At 47.0% G+C, this 17,283-nt stretch overlaps 1 protein-coding gene across 1 annotated transcript; it reads right to left on the reverse strand.

Moving 5' to 3' along the window:
* Positions 1-269: 269 nt before the first annotated feature.
* On the reverse strand, positions 270-11,859 carry LOC136671401 (5-hydroxytryptamine receptor 3A-like). Its single transcript, XM_066647066.1, has 9 exons — positions 11,793-11,859; positions 10,509-10,672; positions 6,922-6,966; positions 6,190-6,299; positions 3,247-3,416; positions 2,513-2,673; positions 2,202-2,412; positions 914-1,183; positions 270-496 (listed from the first exon to the last, which is right to left on the reverse strand). The coding sequence occupies exons 1-9, from the start codon at positions 11,857-11,859 to the stop codon at positions 270-272; spliced, it is 1,425 nt and encodes a 474-aa protein (XP_066503163.1).
* Positions 11,860-17,283: the final 5,424 nt, after the last annotated feature.

The raw sequence follows: 17,283 nt of genomic DNA on the forward strand, positions 1-17,283 counted from the left end.
GAGTGAGTGTTAGTGTGAGTGTTAGTGAGTGTTAATGTGAGTTAGTGTTAGTGTGAGCGTTAATGTGAGTGTTAGTGTGAGCGTTAATGTGAGTGTTAGTGTGAGCGTTTGTGTGTGTTAGTGTGAGCGTTTGTGTACGTTAGTGTGAGCGTTTGTGTGAGTGTTAATGTGAGTATTAGTGTGTGTGTATAAGTGTTTGTGTGTGTGTGTGTGTCTGTTAGTGTGAGTATTCGTGTGTGTGTGTGTGTGTGTGTGTGTGTTAGTGTGTGTTAGTGGTACATCCAGATGCACCACATGCTGATGATGACGCAAGCGTAGCAGCTGATGATGAGGAGGTAAATCCTGAAGAGCAGGAAGTCCAGGACGTAGCCGATATGACGCCACTGTTCCTGGATCTGCTCCTCTCTCTGCAGAACGTTCAGGTGAGAACGCATTACCTTCAGGTCCGAACAGATCTCCACCAGCTCCGGAACGGCCACACCACCCGACAAACACACTGTAAAATACACACACACACACACACACACACACAGATATACAGATCTCCATCTGCTCTGGAACAGCTGCACTGTTGGGTACACACACTTGGACCCATAGACACACACTGACACAAACCACAGGGCCACTTTCAGAGCCCCTGTTTACGTTCCAATACGTCTCCACCTGTGTAAAGAGCAATAGCTGCCCTTGTTCCGGAACTTTCACTCTTCCTTGTAAAGGGTGCAGTTACGTTTTATTTGGTGGCTTTGGGAGTAAAACAATCCTCCACCTCCTGGATCTGGTTTTAGAGACTGAATTAAGTCAGTGCTGGACAAGCTTGTGTTACAGAAAAAACCCTGGCACGCAAAATACTAGTGGTAAGCAGGGCTTGGTGTGTGTGTGTGTGTGTGTGTGGGAGGAGGGTGGCTCTCACTGCTGTTGGTGCTGAGGCTGGATGCAGAGTGTGTGTGAGAGCTGCTGATGGTCCAGGGGTCTGTGTCTGTGGTTTTGGTTGGTTCTGGTGTTTTGGGTTCCGGGGGTCGACTGTAGCAGATGAGTCGAGCAATGTAACCTAGAACCACAACTTGAACCCAGTGTGGAACCTCACGGTACTTCATGGAGTTGTGGTGGAGAACGCTGGTGATGATCACGGTCTCCAACAAACTGATCACCATCAGAGCCAAACACACCGAGAAATAAATACCTGAACACACACACACACACACACACACACACACACACACACACAGACACAGACACCCATAGAGAGAGAGGGAGAGGTAAATACCAGAATACAAACACATCAGGTACTAAATACATGGGCACACACAAAACAAAAAAGGAATACTTTAGTCACGGTGTTAGTTTTTAGAATGTAATAAAGCTAAATAAGTGATATTTATAGAATAAATAATTCACATATTTCTCAAATGGGGAGAAAAAGCAGAATCTAAAAATCTGACCACACCCACGGTGCCTCATGACCATTCAGCCACACCCACAGCTCTTTATATGACCATTCGGCCACACCCACAGCGCCTTATGACCATCCAACCACACCCACAGCGCCTTATGACCTTCCGACCACACCCACAGTGCCTTATATGACCTTCCGACCACACCCACAGTGCCTTATGACCATCCAACCACACCCACAGTGCCTTATATGACCTTCCGACCACACCCAGAGTGCCTCATGACCATCTGACCACACCCACAGCTCTTTATATGACCATTCGGCCACACCCACAGCGCCTTATGACCATCCAACCACACCCACAGTGCCTTATGACCATCCAACCACACCCACAGTGCCTTATATGACCTTCCGACCACACCCACAGTGCCTTATGACCATCCAACCACACCCACAGTGCCTTATATGACCTTCCGACCACACCCAGAGTGCCTCATGACCATCTGACCACACCCACAGCTCTTTATATGACCATTCGGCCACACCCACAGTGCCTTATGACCATCCAACCACACCCACAGCGCCTTATATGACCTTCCGACCACACCCACAGTGCCTTATGACCATCCAACCACACCCACAGTGCCTTATATGACCATCTGACCACACCCACGGTGCCTTATGACCATCCGGCCACACCCACAGCTCCTTATATGACCATCCAGCCACCCCCACAGCTGAAAAGGATGGACTTGTGGTTAAATGCCTCTTGTGTTGTTCTGTAGGTTCTCCAGGGTTCTCTGACCTATGATAGGGGTTCCGTTGGCGGTGCTGGGCAGCAGGTCGTTCATAATGAGCAGAAAGACAGTGTAGCCGAGGATCAGGGTCATTTTAAAGGAGGCTCGGTCAACGCTGTGCGGTGGGAGGTAGAAGGAGAGGATGTCAATGATCATGAGGAAGGAGCTCGGGATCAGCAGGTTCACCACATACAGAATCGGACGCCTCTTTATCACCACCTGGTGGACAGACACAGTAACTGCATCAGAAAACACAGCAGTCTCTATCAGAGTCAGGTCCAACAGGAACAGTTAATGCAGAGCGTGTGGAGTTTCCCACCCAGAACGTGATGATGTCCCACTCGTCGATTCCGAAATTCAGAATTCCTTCTTCTCCCAAAATCACCACCAGCTCCCACTCACCACTTGCCTCCAGGTACAGCTTTGAGTTCTCGGACATCTGCTCAAAAGGTAGAGCAGTCTTCACCCGGACGTCCTTTACTACACACACACACACACACACACACACACACACACACACACACACACGTGGGGTTATAGTATAGTAACAGCAACACCAACACAACCACATTAATGTTTAATTCCCCACTGCACTATTGTAACTGTGGTGTGTGTTACAGAGTGTGTGCTACCGAATGTGTTAGTGTGTGCTGCAGACTGTTAGAGGGTGTGTGTTACAGAGTGTATGCTATAGAGTGTGTTAGAGAATGTTACAGAGTGTGTGTTAGAAAGTTTTACAGAATGTGTTTTACAGTGTGTTAGTGTTAGAGTGTGTGCATGTTACAGAGTGTGCGCTATAGAGTGTGTTTGTGTTACAGGGTGTGTGTGTGCTATAGTGTGTTACACACTGTGTTAGAGAGTTAGTGTGTGTGTTAGTGTTACAGAGTGTGTGTTAGTGTATTGCAGAGTGTATTTTAGTGTGTGTGTGTGTTATTGTGTTGCAGAGCGTTTTACAAACTGTGTTATAGAGTGTGTTACTGAGTGTGTGTTACAGAGTGTGTATGCAATGCATGTTGAAGAGTGTGTGTGTGTGTGTGGGGTGGGGGGGGTTACTGGTGTGCATGTAGGAGCCAAAGGTGAAGGTGCAGTTCTGGATGTCGAAGGGGAAGCTGAAGATCTCCAGGTTGCAGGCGCTGACCAGTCGCAGCATTCGGTCGTAACGGATGTGACCCGTGTGATTAACGTAAACATACGGACACGCCTGAGACACGTCATCATCAACACTGAAACACACACACACACACACAGGGTTAGCGTGAAGTAATAGCTTATGGTTTAATATTTTCTCTTTAATTGTAAAGATCAATGCAGCACTTACTTACTCACAACCACACACCTACACAACTACGCACACACCTACATAACCACACCTACACAAATACACACCTACACAACTACACACACACCTACACAACCACAACTACACAAATACACACCTACACAACTACACACACACCTACATAACCACACCTACACAAATACACACCTACACAACTACACACACACCTACACAACCACACCTACACAACTACACACACACCTACACAACCACAACTACACACACACCTACACAACCACAACTACACACACAAATACACACCTACACAACTACACACACACCTACACAAATACACACCTACACAACTACGCACACACCTACATAACCACACCTACACAAATACACACCTACACAACTACACACACACCTACACAAATACACACCTACACAACTACGCACACACCTACATAACCACACCTACACAAATACACACCTACACAACTACACACACACCTACACAAATACACACCTACACAACTACACACACACCTACACAACCACACCTACACAACCACACCTACACAACTACACACACACCTACACAACCACACCTACACAAATACACACCTACACAACTACACACACACCTACACAAATACACACCTACACAAATACACACCTACACAACTACACACACACCTACACAACTACACACACACCTACACAAATACACACCTACACAACTACGCACACACCTACATAACCACACCTACACAAATACACACCTACACAACTACACACACACCTACACAACCACACCTACACAAATACACACCTACACAACTACACACACACCTACACAAATACACACCTACACAAATACACACCTACACAACCACACACCTACACAAATACACACCTACACAACTACGCACACACCTACATAACCACACTTACACAAATACACACCTACACAACTACACACACACCTACACAAATACACACCTACACAACTACGCACACACCTACATAACCACACCTACACAAATACACACCTACACAACTACACACACACCTACACAACCACACCTACACAAATACACACCTACACAACTACACACACACCTACACAACCACACCTACACAACCACACCTACACAACTACACACACACCTACACAACCACACCTACACAAATACACACCTACACAACTACACACACACCTACACAAATACACACCTACACAAATACACACCTACACAACTACACACACACCTACACAAATACACACCTACACAACTACGCACACACCTACATAACCACACCTACACAAATACACACCTACACAACTACACACACACCTACACAACCACACCTACACAAATACACACCTACACAACTACACACACACCTACACAAATACACACCTACACAAATACACACCTACACAACCACACACCTACACAAATACACACCTACACAACCACACACCTACACAACCACACCTACACAACTACGCACACACCTACACAAATACACACCTACACAACCACACACCTACACAACTACGCACACACCTACACAAATACACACCTACACAACTATGCACACACCTACACACCTACACAACCACACACCTACACAACCACACACCTACACAACTACGCACACACCTACACAAATACACACCTACACAACTATGCACACACCTACACAAATACACACCTACACAACCACACACCTACACAAATACACACCTACACAACCACACACCTACACAAATACACACCTACACAACCACACACCTACATAAATACACACCTACACAACCACACACCTACACAACTACACACACACCTACACAAATACACACCTACACAAATACACAAATACACACCTACACAAATACACACCTACAACTCTACACACACACCTACACAACCACACATCTACAACTCTACACACACACCTACACAAATACACACCTACACAACCACACACCTACACAAATACACACCTACAACTCTACACACACACCTACACAAATACACACCTACAACTCTACACACACCTACATAACCACACACCTACAAAAATACACACCTACACAACCACACACCTACACAAATACACACCTACACAAATACACACTTACACAACCACACACCTACACAACCACACACCTACACAAATACACACCTACACAACCACACACCTACACAAATACACACCTACACAACCACACACCTACAACTCTACACACACACCTACACAAATACACACCTACACAAATACACACTTACACAACCACACACCTACAACTCTACACACACACCTACACAACCACACACCTACACAAATACACACCTACACAAATACACACTTACACAACCACACACCTACACAACCACACACCTACACAAATACACACTTACACAACCACACACCTACACAAATACACACCTACACAAATACACACTTACACAACCACACACCTACAACTCTACACACACACCTACACAAATACACACCTACAACTCTACACACACACCTACACCTCTGTACACCTACATAACTACACACACACCTACAAAACTACACACACACCTACACAACTACACACCTACATTTCAGAGAGAAATAATTCAGTTTAAAATCTGAAAGAAATTTACGAAAAGTGACACAGAGGCCCAACTTCCATTTGAGAGGTGACTAACAACTCGTAAACGATGATGTCTGGGGTCCAGAGGTTCAGCACCGGGAGAGAGATCTTACTGACACCGTCACACACCTCGGGATCCCAGATCAGGAACTCATGGAACCAGTACTGGAATACACACAAACACATACTAATACACACACGCACACACACAGACTGACACACACACACGCACACACACAGACTGACACACGCACACACACAGACTGACACACGCACACACACAGACTGACACACGCACACACACACACAGACTGATACACACAAGCACACACACACACAGACTGATACACAACAACACACACACGCGCACACACACAAACACAGACTGATACACACACGCACACACACAGACTGACATACACACACACACACACACACAAACACAGACTGACACACACACACACTCTTTCTGTCTCTCTGTCTTTTTGTGTCTCTGTCTCTCTGTGTCTCTGTCTCACTGTGTCTGTGTCTCTGTCTCACTGTGTCTGTGTCTCTGTCTCACTGTGTCTGTGTCTCTGTCTCTCTGTGTTTGTGTCTCTGTGTTTCTGTCTTTCTGTGTCTCTTTCTCTCTGTGTCTATATCCCTGTCCTTCTGAGTCTCTGTCTCTCTGTTTCTGTCTCCCTGTCTCTCTGTTTCTGTCTCCCTGTCTCTCTGTGTCTTTGTCTCTCAGTGTCTCTATCTCTCTGTGTTTCTGTCTCTCTGTGTCTCTGAGTGGAGGGGCTCTTACCAGTCGTAGCCAGAGAAAGGTGGTGAGGATCTGAGTTTTTTCGTTCTGCAGTGGAGGCGAGAGGGACACAGCAGAGTTAAACACTCAGAACTGTTCTGTGTTCCACTGTGGAACCTTCCTGCAGCTTATTCCTACTCTCTCAGCTTAATGAAACAGCCAGTAACTTCAAGGAAAATGCATCACATGGTCAGATCTGGTGACATCATTCTGGTGACATCAGACTGACATCAGTCTGTTCATATAGCACTTTGAGATTTCTTTGATATGAAAAGTGCATTAAAAATAAAATGTATTATTATTATTATTATTATTATTATTATTATTAAAAGCTGGTTATAGATTTGGGCATCACGGTGGAGCAGCAGGTAGTGTCTCTGTCACAGCTCCAGGGTCCCGGAGGTTGTGGGTTCTATTCCCGCTCCGGGTGACTGTGAGGAGTGTGGTGTGTTCTCCCTGTGTCTGCGTGGGTTTCCTCCGGGTGACTGTCTGTGAGGAGTGTGGTGTGTTCTCCCTGTGTCTGTGTGGGTTTCCTCCAGGTGACTGTCTGTGAAGAGTGTGGTGTGTTCTCCCTGTGTCTGTGTGGGTTTCCTCCGGGTGACTGTCTGTGAGGAGTGTGGTGTGTTCTCCCTGTGTCTGCGTGGGTTTCCTCCGGGTGACTGTCTGTGAGGAGTGTGGTGTGTTCTCCCTGTGTCTGCGTGGGTTTCCTCCGGGTGACTGTCTGTGAGGAGTGTGGTGTGTTCTCCCTGTGTCTGCGTGGGTTTCCTCCGGGTGACTGTCTGTGAGGAGTGTGGTGTGTTCTCCCTGTGTCTGCGTGGGTTTCCTCCGGGTGACTGTTTGTAAGGAGTGTGGTGTGTTCTCCCTGTGTCTGCGTGGGTTTTCTCCGGGTGACTGTTTGTGAGGAGTGTGGTGTGTTCTCCCTGTGTCTGCGTGGGTTTCCTCCGGGTGACTGTCTGTGAGGAGTGTGGTGTGTTCTCCCTGTGTCTGCGTGGGTTTCCTCCGGGTGACTGTCTGTGAGGAGTGTGGTGTGTTCTCCGTGTGTCTGCATGGGTTTCCTCTGGGTGCTCCGGTTTCCTCCCACGCTCCAAAAACCCATGTTGGTAGGTGGATTGACAACTCCATAGGTGTCCGTAGGTTTGAATGTGTGTGTGTGTGTGTGTCGCCCTGTGAAGGACTGGCGCCCCCTCCAGTGTGTATTCCTGCCTTGCGCGCAATGATTCCAGGTAGGCTCTGGACCCACCCCGACCCTGAACTGGATAAAGGTCACAGATAATGAATGAACGAATGAATTGTTATAGATTTGATCTGAAGAGGATGCATCTCTTAGCTGTGTTTTAGTCCTGGGGAGGGTCCACCTGACCACTGCTTACCTCTACTGACCACTGCTTGCCTCTACTGACTGCTGACTCGTACTGACCACTACTGAATCCCTACTGACCACTACTGAATCCCTGACAACCACTGACCCCTACTGACAAGTACTGACCCTGACAGACCACTACTGACCCCTACTCACAAGTACTGACCACTACAGACCACAGAGGATGCATCTCTTAGGTGTCTTTTAGTCCTGGGGAGGGTCCACCTGACCACTGCTTACCTCTACTGACCACTGCTGACCACTACTGGCAACTACTGACCACTGTTTACCTCTACTGACTACTGACTCCTACTGACAAGTACTGACAATTACTAACAACTACTGACCCCTACTGAATCCCTACTGACAAGTGCTGACCCCTACTGACCGAACTGACAACTACTGACCACTACTGGCCCCTACTGACCACTACTGACAACTGCTGACTCCTACTGACCGAACTGACAACTACTAACCACTACTGGCCCCTACTGACCACTACTGACAACTGCTGACTCCTACTGACCGAACTGACAACTACTGACCACTACTGGCCCCTACTGACCACTACTGACAACTGCTGACCCCTACTGACCTCTACTGACAACTACTGACCACTGCTTACATCTACTGACTACTGACTCCTACTGACTTGTACTGACTATTACTAACAACTACTGACCCCTACTGAATCCCTACTGACAACTACTGACCCCTACTGACAACCTCTGACCCCTACTGACAACTGCTGACCCCTACTGACCGAACTGACAACTACTGACCACTACTGGCCCCTACTGACCACTACTGACAACTGCTGACCCCTACTGACCTCTACTGACAACTGCTGACCCCTACTGATGCAACTGACCACTACTGACAACTGCTGATGCCTACTGACCGAACTGACAACTACTGACCACTACTGGCCCCTACTGACCACTATTGACAACTGCTGATCCCCTCTTGACTGACCTCTACTGACAACTACTGACCACTGCTTACATCTACTGACTACTGACTCCTACTGACTTGTACTGACTATTACTAACAACTACTGACCCCTACTGACAACTGCTGAACCCTACTGACCGAACTGACAACTACTGACCACTACTGGCCCCAACTGACCACTACTGACAACTGCTGACCCCTACTGACGTCTACTGACAACTGCTGACCCCTACTGATGCAACTGACAACTACTGACCACTACTGGCCCCTACTGACAACTGCTGATGCCTACTGACCCAAATGACCACTACTGAATCCCTACTGACAACTACTGACCATTACTGACCACTACTGGCCCCTACTGACAACTGATGATGCCTACTGACCCAAATGACCACTACTGAATCCCTACTGACAACTACTGACCACTACTGACAAGTACTGACCCATACTGACCACTACTGACCCAACTGACCACTACTGACAACTGCTGACCCCTACTGACCCAAATGACCACTACTGAATCCCTACTGACAACTGCTGACCACTACTGGCCCCTACTGACAATTGCTGACTCCTACTGACCACTACTGGCAACTACTGACCACTGCTTACCTCTACCGACTACTGACTCCTACTGACATGTACTGACCATTACTAACAACTACTGACCCCTACTGAATCCCTACTGACAACTGCTGACCCCTACTGACAACCTCTGACCCCTACTGACAACTGCTGACCCCTACTGACCGAACTGACAACTACTGGCCACTACTGACAACTGCTGACCCCTACTGACCTCTACTGGCAACTGCTGACCCCTACTGATGCAACTGACCACTACTGAATCCCTACTGACAACTACTGACCACTACTGACCCATACTGACCACTACTGACAACTGCTGACCCCTACTGACCCAAATGACCACTACTGAATCCCTACTGAAATCTACTGACCACTACTGACAAGTACTGACCCCTACTGACCCAACTGACAACTACTTACGCCTACTGACCCAAATGACCACTACTGACCCTACTAACCACTACTTACAACTGCTGACCCCTACTGACCTAACTGACAACTACTGACCACTACTGGCCCCTACTGACCACTACTGACAACTGCTGACCCCTACTGACCCTACTGACCACTACTGACAAATACTGACCCCTACTGACAAGTACTGGGCCCTACTGACCACTACTGACCACTCCTGGACTCAACACTGTCCCACAACTCCTGAACAATCCACCACCGCTGGACTCACCACCCCCAGGACGGCGTAGAGGGTGAAGGAGATGTTGGTGATGGTGGGGTTACTCAGGTTCACGGCCGGACGAAACGGCTTCCTGTCGAACACTTCCTGCAGAGAATCATATGAAGGTCCGCTCTGTCCCGGAATACACTCCAACTCACATACACACACAGAGACTGGAACACACACACACACACACACACACACACAGATTAATATAGACACTTCATCTCTCTCTCTCTCTCTCTCTCTCTCTCTCTCTCTCTCACACACACAGATTAATATAGACACTTCACCTCTCTCTCTCTCTCTCTCCCTCACACACACACACACACACACACACACAGATTAATATAGACACTTCATCTCTCTCTCTCTCTCTCTCTCTCTCTCTCTCTCTCTCTCTCTCACACACAGATTAATATAGACACTTCACCTCTCTCTCTCTCTCTCTCTCTCTCTCACACACACACACACACACAGATTAATATAGACACTTCATCTCTCTCTCTCTCTCTCTCTCTCTCTCTCTCTCTCTCTCTCTCTCTCTCTCACACACACAGATTAATATAGACACTTCATCTCTCTCTCTCTCTCTCTCTCACACACACACACACACACACACACACACAGATTAATATAGACACTTCACCTCTCTCTCTCTCTCTCTCTCACACACACACACACACACACACACACACACACACACAGATTAATATAGACACTTCACCTCTCTCTCTCTCTCTCTCACACACACACACAGATTAATATAGACACTTCACCTCTCTCTCTCTCTCTCTCTCTCTCTCTCACACACACACACACACAGATTAATATAGACACTTCACCTCTCTCTCTCTCTCTCTCTCTCTCTCTCTCTCTCTCTCTCTCTCTCTCACAAACACACAGATTAATATAGACACTTCACCTCTCTCTCTCTCTCTCTCCCTCTCACACACACACACACATTAATATATACACTTCACCTCTCTCTCTCGCTCTCTCTCTCTTTCTCACAGATTAATATATACACTCCGCTACAGAACCCTGATTTCAGATGTTGTAAAAAAACAGATATAATATACAATGTGCCATGTTGAATGTTTTGATAAATTAATTTAAGTAAAGAACCTGCTGGAGCACACAGGTGGGTTCTGAGGAGAGCATGTTCCGCTCTGGAGAACCGGAGGGTAAACCTGAGTGTTACGACAGGGTTCTCAGCGCAGACGACTGCACCTGTGATGGTTTAATCCTAATATATTTTACAGAGAGTAAACAGGAAAGCAGGAGTGTTACCTGAGAGGAGAATTAAACCTGCAGGTAGAAGTGAAGGCTTGACTCGTCCCATGATGCACTGGGGCATGGTGGTGCTGCACTGCGCCTGTTTCCCGGCAGCGGCGGGTTTTAAAGCTGTTTGTTGGCACCTACGATGAGCACTGAGCCGTGATTTCTCTCGGTATTGATCCCACTGTTTTTCCCCAAACGGAGCACAACAACATTCACACCTTTAATTAACAGAAAAAACACCACCACCGTGATGTCACTCTGCACCCACCCTCATGCCCAAATAAGGACTTCTGGATCTGACCAGAGCTCGGGTTCCAGGAGCTGCTGCTTGTTAATAACAGTGTAATAACACACAGTGTGGAGCATAATTAACGCAGAGCTCTGAGTGAACTGGTGATTCAGAGCAGTTTTAGTGTAGTGTGTGTGTGTGTGTGTGTGTGCTGAAGAGGTGTGTTTGTGTGTGTGATGAAAACACACAAAAACACACACGCATGCACAACCCCCCAACACACACACACACACACACACACACCTCAAAGCCAACAGAGGAAACACAGAAGGACGCTGGTGTCTTGTTTATTGATTGTAGAACAGAGCAGTTTCCACTTAGACCAGGGTTAAACACACACTTCACCTTTGGTGAGAGGTGGAGGGGTGAAAGATGAATGAGTGAGAGGTGAAGGAATGAGAGATGAATGAGTGAGAGGTGGAGGGGTGAGACATGAATGAGTGAGAGGTGGAGGGGTGAGAGATGAATGAGTGAGAGGTGGAAGGGTGAGAGATGAATGAGTGAGAGGTGGAGGGGTGAGTGATGAATGAGTGAGAGGTGGAGGGGTGAGACATGAATACGTGAGAGGTGGAGGGGTGAGTGATGAATAAGTGAAAGATGAATGAGGGAGAGGTGGAGGGGTGAAAGATGAATGAGTGAGAGGTGGAGGGGTGAGTGATGAATGAGTGAGAGGTGGAGGGGTGAGTGATGAATGAGTGCGAAATTGAGGGGTGAGAGATGAATGAGTGAGGGGTGGAGGGGTGAAAGATGAATGAGTGAGAGGTGGAGGGGTGTGTAATGAATGAGTGAGAGGTGGAGGGGTGAGAGATGAATAAGTGAGAGGTGGAGGGGTGAGAGATGAATGAGTGAGAGGTGGAGGGGTGAAAGATGAATGAGTGAGAGGTGGAGGGGTGAGTGATGAATGAGTGAGAGATGAATGAGTGAGAGGTGGAGGGGTGAGTGATGAATGAGTGAGAAGTTGAGGGGTGAGAGATGAATGAGTGAGGGGTGGAGGGGTGAAAGATGAATGAGTGAGAGGTGGAGGGGTGTGTGTGAATGAGTGAGAGGTGGAGGGGTGTGTGATGAATGAGTGAGAGGTGGAGGGGTGAGAGATGAATGAGTGAGAGGTGGAGGGGTGTGTGTGAATGAGTGAGAGGTGGAGGGGTGTGTGATGAATGAGTGAGAGGTGGAGGGGTGAGTGATGAATGAGTGAGAGGTGGAGGGGTGAGAGATGAATGAGTGAGAGGTGGAGGGGTGAGAGATGAATGAGTGAGAGGTGGAGGGGTGAGTGATGAATGAGTGAGAGGTGGAGGGGTGAGTGATGAATGAGTGAGAGGTGGAGGGGTGAGAGATGAATGAGTGAGAGGTGGAGGGGTGAGTGATGAATGAGTGAGAGGTTGAGGAGTGAGATGAGGTGAGGTGAGTGTGGAGGGTTCTGGGTGGGGTTCTATTTTTCTGGAGTGTGTGGAGAGTTCTTGGTGCACTATAAAGAAAAAAAATCCATAAAATTTACTCTAAATTACTGGTAGCTGTGGTTGCCAGAATTTCATCGTAAAACATACGGTCACATTTTTGGCAAATCATAAATTTAACATTTAAGGACTGTTTTGTTTACAGTACATTTCTGTTAAAAAACAGATATACACTGTAAAATACATGGTATTTACATAAAAATAACAAAGAAACATTGTTTTGCTGTAAAACTAACGTGTACATTGTGTGACAAATTAGAGAAAGGAGACTGAGATAAAGCCGTACTTAGATAGAGTCAAACCGCATCCTGTATTCAGCCCTTAAAAGGAGATATTGCTGAAAGGACTAAATAAATGTTCGGTATCTGGGCGCCACACGCGGAACACAGGCTGATAGTGAACTTTCCTGACGAACACCCATCTTGACGTAATATGCACAGAAACACAAACACACACAGTGATCACCCCGATGCCACCCAAAATCAGTAAGTCTCAAAGACAAAAAAAAACAAAGAAACTCTGAAAATCACAGAAAAAATTGAGAAGAAAAGCATGCTGGGAGCTCCCTAATGAGTCTCAGCTCCTCCCAGTCCTTGGACACTTGTACCGCCCCCTAATGGTTTGTGTGTTTAACAGTGAAATAATGTATATTTTACAGTAAAGAGATGTAAAAAATTGTATTTTGGCTGATACAAGTATTTACGGTATTTGACTGTTACACAAACTGTTTTCAACCTTTTTAGAGTTTGCAGTCATTTACTGTCATGGTTTTACAGTGTGGAGGATTCTGGGTGGGGTTCTGTTGTTCCGGAGTGTGTGGAGGATTCTGGGTGGGGTTCTGTTTTCTGGAGTGTGTGGAGGGTTCTGTGTGGGGTTCTGTTGTTCCGGAGTGTGTGGAGGGTTCTGGGCAGTCACTGACCGCTGTCTAGATGTGGTGGTGTGTGAGCTGTAACTGTTCTGGGGTCAGTCACTGATCGCTGTCTGGATGCGGTAGTGTGTGAGCTGTAACTGTTCTGGGGTCAGTCACTGACCGCTGTCTGGATGTGGTGGTGTGTGAGCTGTAACTGTTCTGGGGTCAGTCACTGATCGCTGTCTGGATGCGGTGGTGTGTGAGCTGTAACTGTTCTGGGGTCAGTCACTGACGGATATCTGGATGCGGTGGTGTGTGAGCAGTAACTGTTCTGGGGTTAGTAACTGACCGCTGTCTGGATGCGGTGGTGTGAGATCTGTAACTGTTCTAGGGTCAGTCACTGACCGCTGTCTGGATGCAGTGGTGTGAGAGCTGTAACTGTTCTAGGGTCAGTCACTGACTGCTGTCTGGATGTGGTGGTGTGTGAGCTGTAACTGTTCTGGGATCAGTCACTGATCGCTGTTGTCGTGGGAAACAATTTTATTACTTTGTGTTTGTGGACAAATATCCTTAAATGATGATTAGTTAAATTAGCATTTATAACTACATACTCATTGTGTGAAATCTTGCACCTTGAAAGATGCATGAGTGAGAGGTGGAGGGGTGAGTGATGAAGGAGTGAGAGGTGGAGGGGTGAGTGATGAAGGAGTGAGAGGTGGAGGGGTGAGTGGTGAAGGAGTGAGAGGTGGAGGGATGAGAGATGAATGAGTGAGAGGTGGAGGGGTGAAAGATGAATGAGTGAGAGGTGGAGGGGTGATTGATGAAGGAGTGAGAGGTGGAGGGGTGAGTGATGAAGGAGTGAGAGGTGGAGGGGTGTGTGATGAATGAGTGAGAGGTGGAAGGTTGAGTGATGAAGGAGTGAGAGGTGGAGGGTTGAGTGATGAAGGAGTGAGAGGTGGAGGGTTGAGTGATGAATGAGTGAGAGGTGGAGGGGTGAGAGATGAAGGAGTGAGAGATGGAGGGGTGAGTGATGAAGGAGTGAGAGGTGGAGGGTTGAGTGATGAAGGAGTGAGAGGTGGAGGGGTGAGTGGTAAAGGAGTGAGAGGTGGAGGGGTGAGTGATGAATGAGTGAGAAGTTGAGGGGTGAGGTGAGTGTGGAGGGTTCTGGGTGGGGTTCTATTTTTCTGGAGTGTGTGGAGGGTTCTTGGTGCACTGTAAAAAAAAAAAAATCCATAAAATTTACTCTAAATTACTGGTAGCTGTGGTTGCCAGAATTTCATCGTAAAACATACGGTCACATTTTTGGCAAATCATAAATTTTACATTTAAGGACTGTTTTGTTTACAGTACATTTCTGTTAAAAAACAGATATACACTGTAAAAAAACATGGTATTTACATAAAAATAACAAAGAAACATTGTTTTGCTGTAAAACTAACGTGTACATTGTGTGACAAATTAGAGAAAGGAGACTGAGATAAAGCCGTACTTAGATAGAGCCAAACCGCATCCTGTATTCAGCCCTTAAAAGGAGATATTGCTGAAAGGACTAAATAAATGTTCGGTATCTGGGCGCCACACGCGGAACACAGGCTGATAGTGAACTTTCCTGACGAACACCCATCTTGACGTAATATGCACAGAAACACAAACACACACAGTGATCACCCCGATGCCACCCAAAATCAGTAAGTCTCAAAGACAGAAAAAAAACAAAGAAAGTCTGAAAATCACAGAAAAAATTGAGAAGAAAAGCATGCTGGGAGCTCCCTAATGAGTCTCAGCTCCTCCCAGTCCTTGGACACTTGTACCGCCCCCTAATGGTTTGTGTGTTTAACAGTGAAATAATGTATATTTTACAGTAAAGAGATGTAAAAAATTGTATTTTGGCTGATACAAGTATTTACGGTATTTGACTGTTACACAAACTGTTTTCAACCTTTTTAGAGTTTGCAGTCATTTACTGTCATGGTTTTACAGTGTGGAGGATTCTGGGTGGGGTTCTGTTGTTCCGGAGTGTGTGGAGGATTCTGGGTGGGGTTCTGTTTTCTGGAGTGTGTGGAGGGTTCTGTGTGGGGTTCTGTTGTTCCGGAGTGTGTGGAGTTCTGGGCAATCACTGACCGCTGTCTAGATGTGGTGGTGTGTGAGCTGTAACTGTTCTGGGGTCAGTCACTGACCGATGTCTGGATGTGGTGGTGTGTGAGCTGTAACTGTTCTGGGGTCAGTCACTGACCGATGTCTGGATGTGGTGGTGTGTGAGCTGTAACTGTTCTGGGGTCAGTCACTGATCGCTGTCTGGATGTGGTGGTGTGTGAGCTGTAACTGTTCTGGGGTCAGTCACTGACCGCTGTCTGGATGTGGTGGTGTGTGAGCTGTAACTGTTCTGGGGTCAGTCACTGATCGCTGTCTGGATGCGGTGGTGTGTGAGCTGTAACTGTTCTGGGGTCAGTCACTGATCGCTGTCTGGATGCGGTGGTGTGTGAGCTGTAACTGTTCTGGGGTCAGTCACTGACAGATGTCTGGATGCGGTGGTGTGAGATCTGTAACTGTTCTAGGGTCAGTCACTGACCGCTGTCTGGATGCAGTGGTGTGAGATCTGTAACTGTTCTAGGGTCAGTCACTGACCGCTGTCTGGACGTAGTGATGCCCGTTGTAACAGAAACAGATCTTGCGTGTAAAAAAAAACACTACACTTTGCTTGAATTTCAGTTTGTGTTCAGTGTGTGTGTATGTCTGTGTCTATGTGTGTGTGTGTGTGTGTGTGTGTCTGTGTTTGTGTGTGTGTGTGTGTGTGTGTGTGTGTGTGTGGGTGTGGGTGTGCATGTTTTACCCTCAGGTGTGCAGTGTGGATTCAGGTGACGCTGTAGAAGTAGAACATTGATCCAGATGATTTTTGTTTGATGTTTTGTT

This window comes from Hoplias malabaricus, chromosome 16 (assembly GCF_029633855.1).
Source record: "Hoplias malabaricus isolate fHopMal1 chromosome 16, fHopMal1.hap1, whole genome shotgun sequence".
NCBI lineage: Eukaryota > Metazoa > Chordata > Actinopteri > Characiformes > Erythrinidae > Hoplias > Hoplias malabaricus.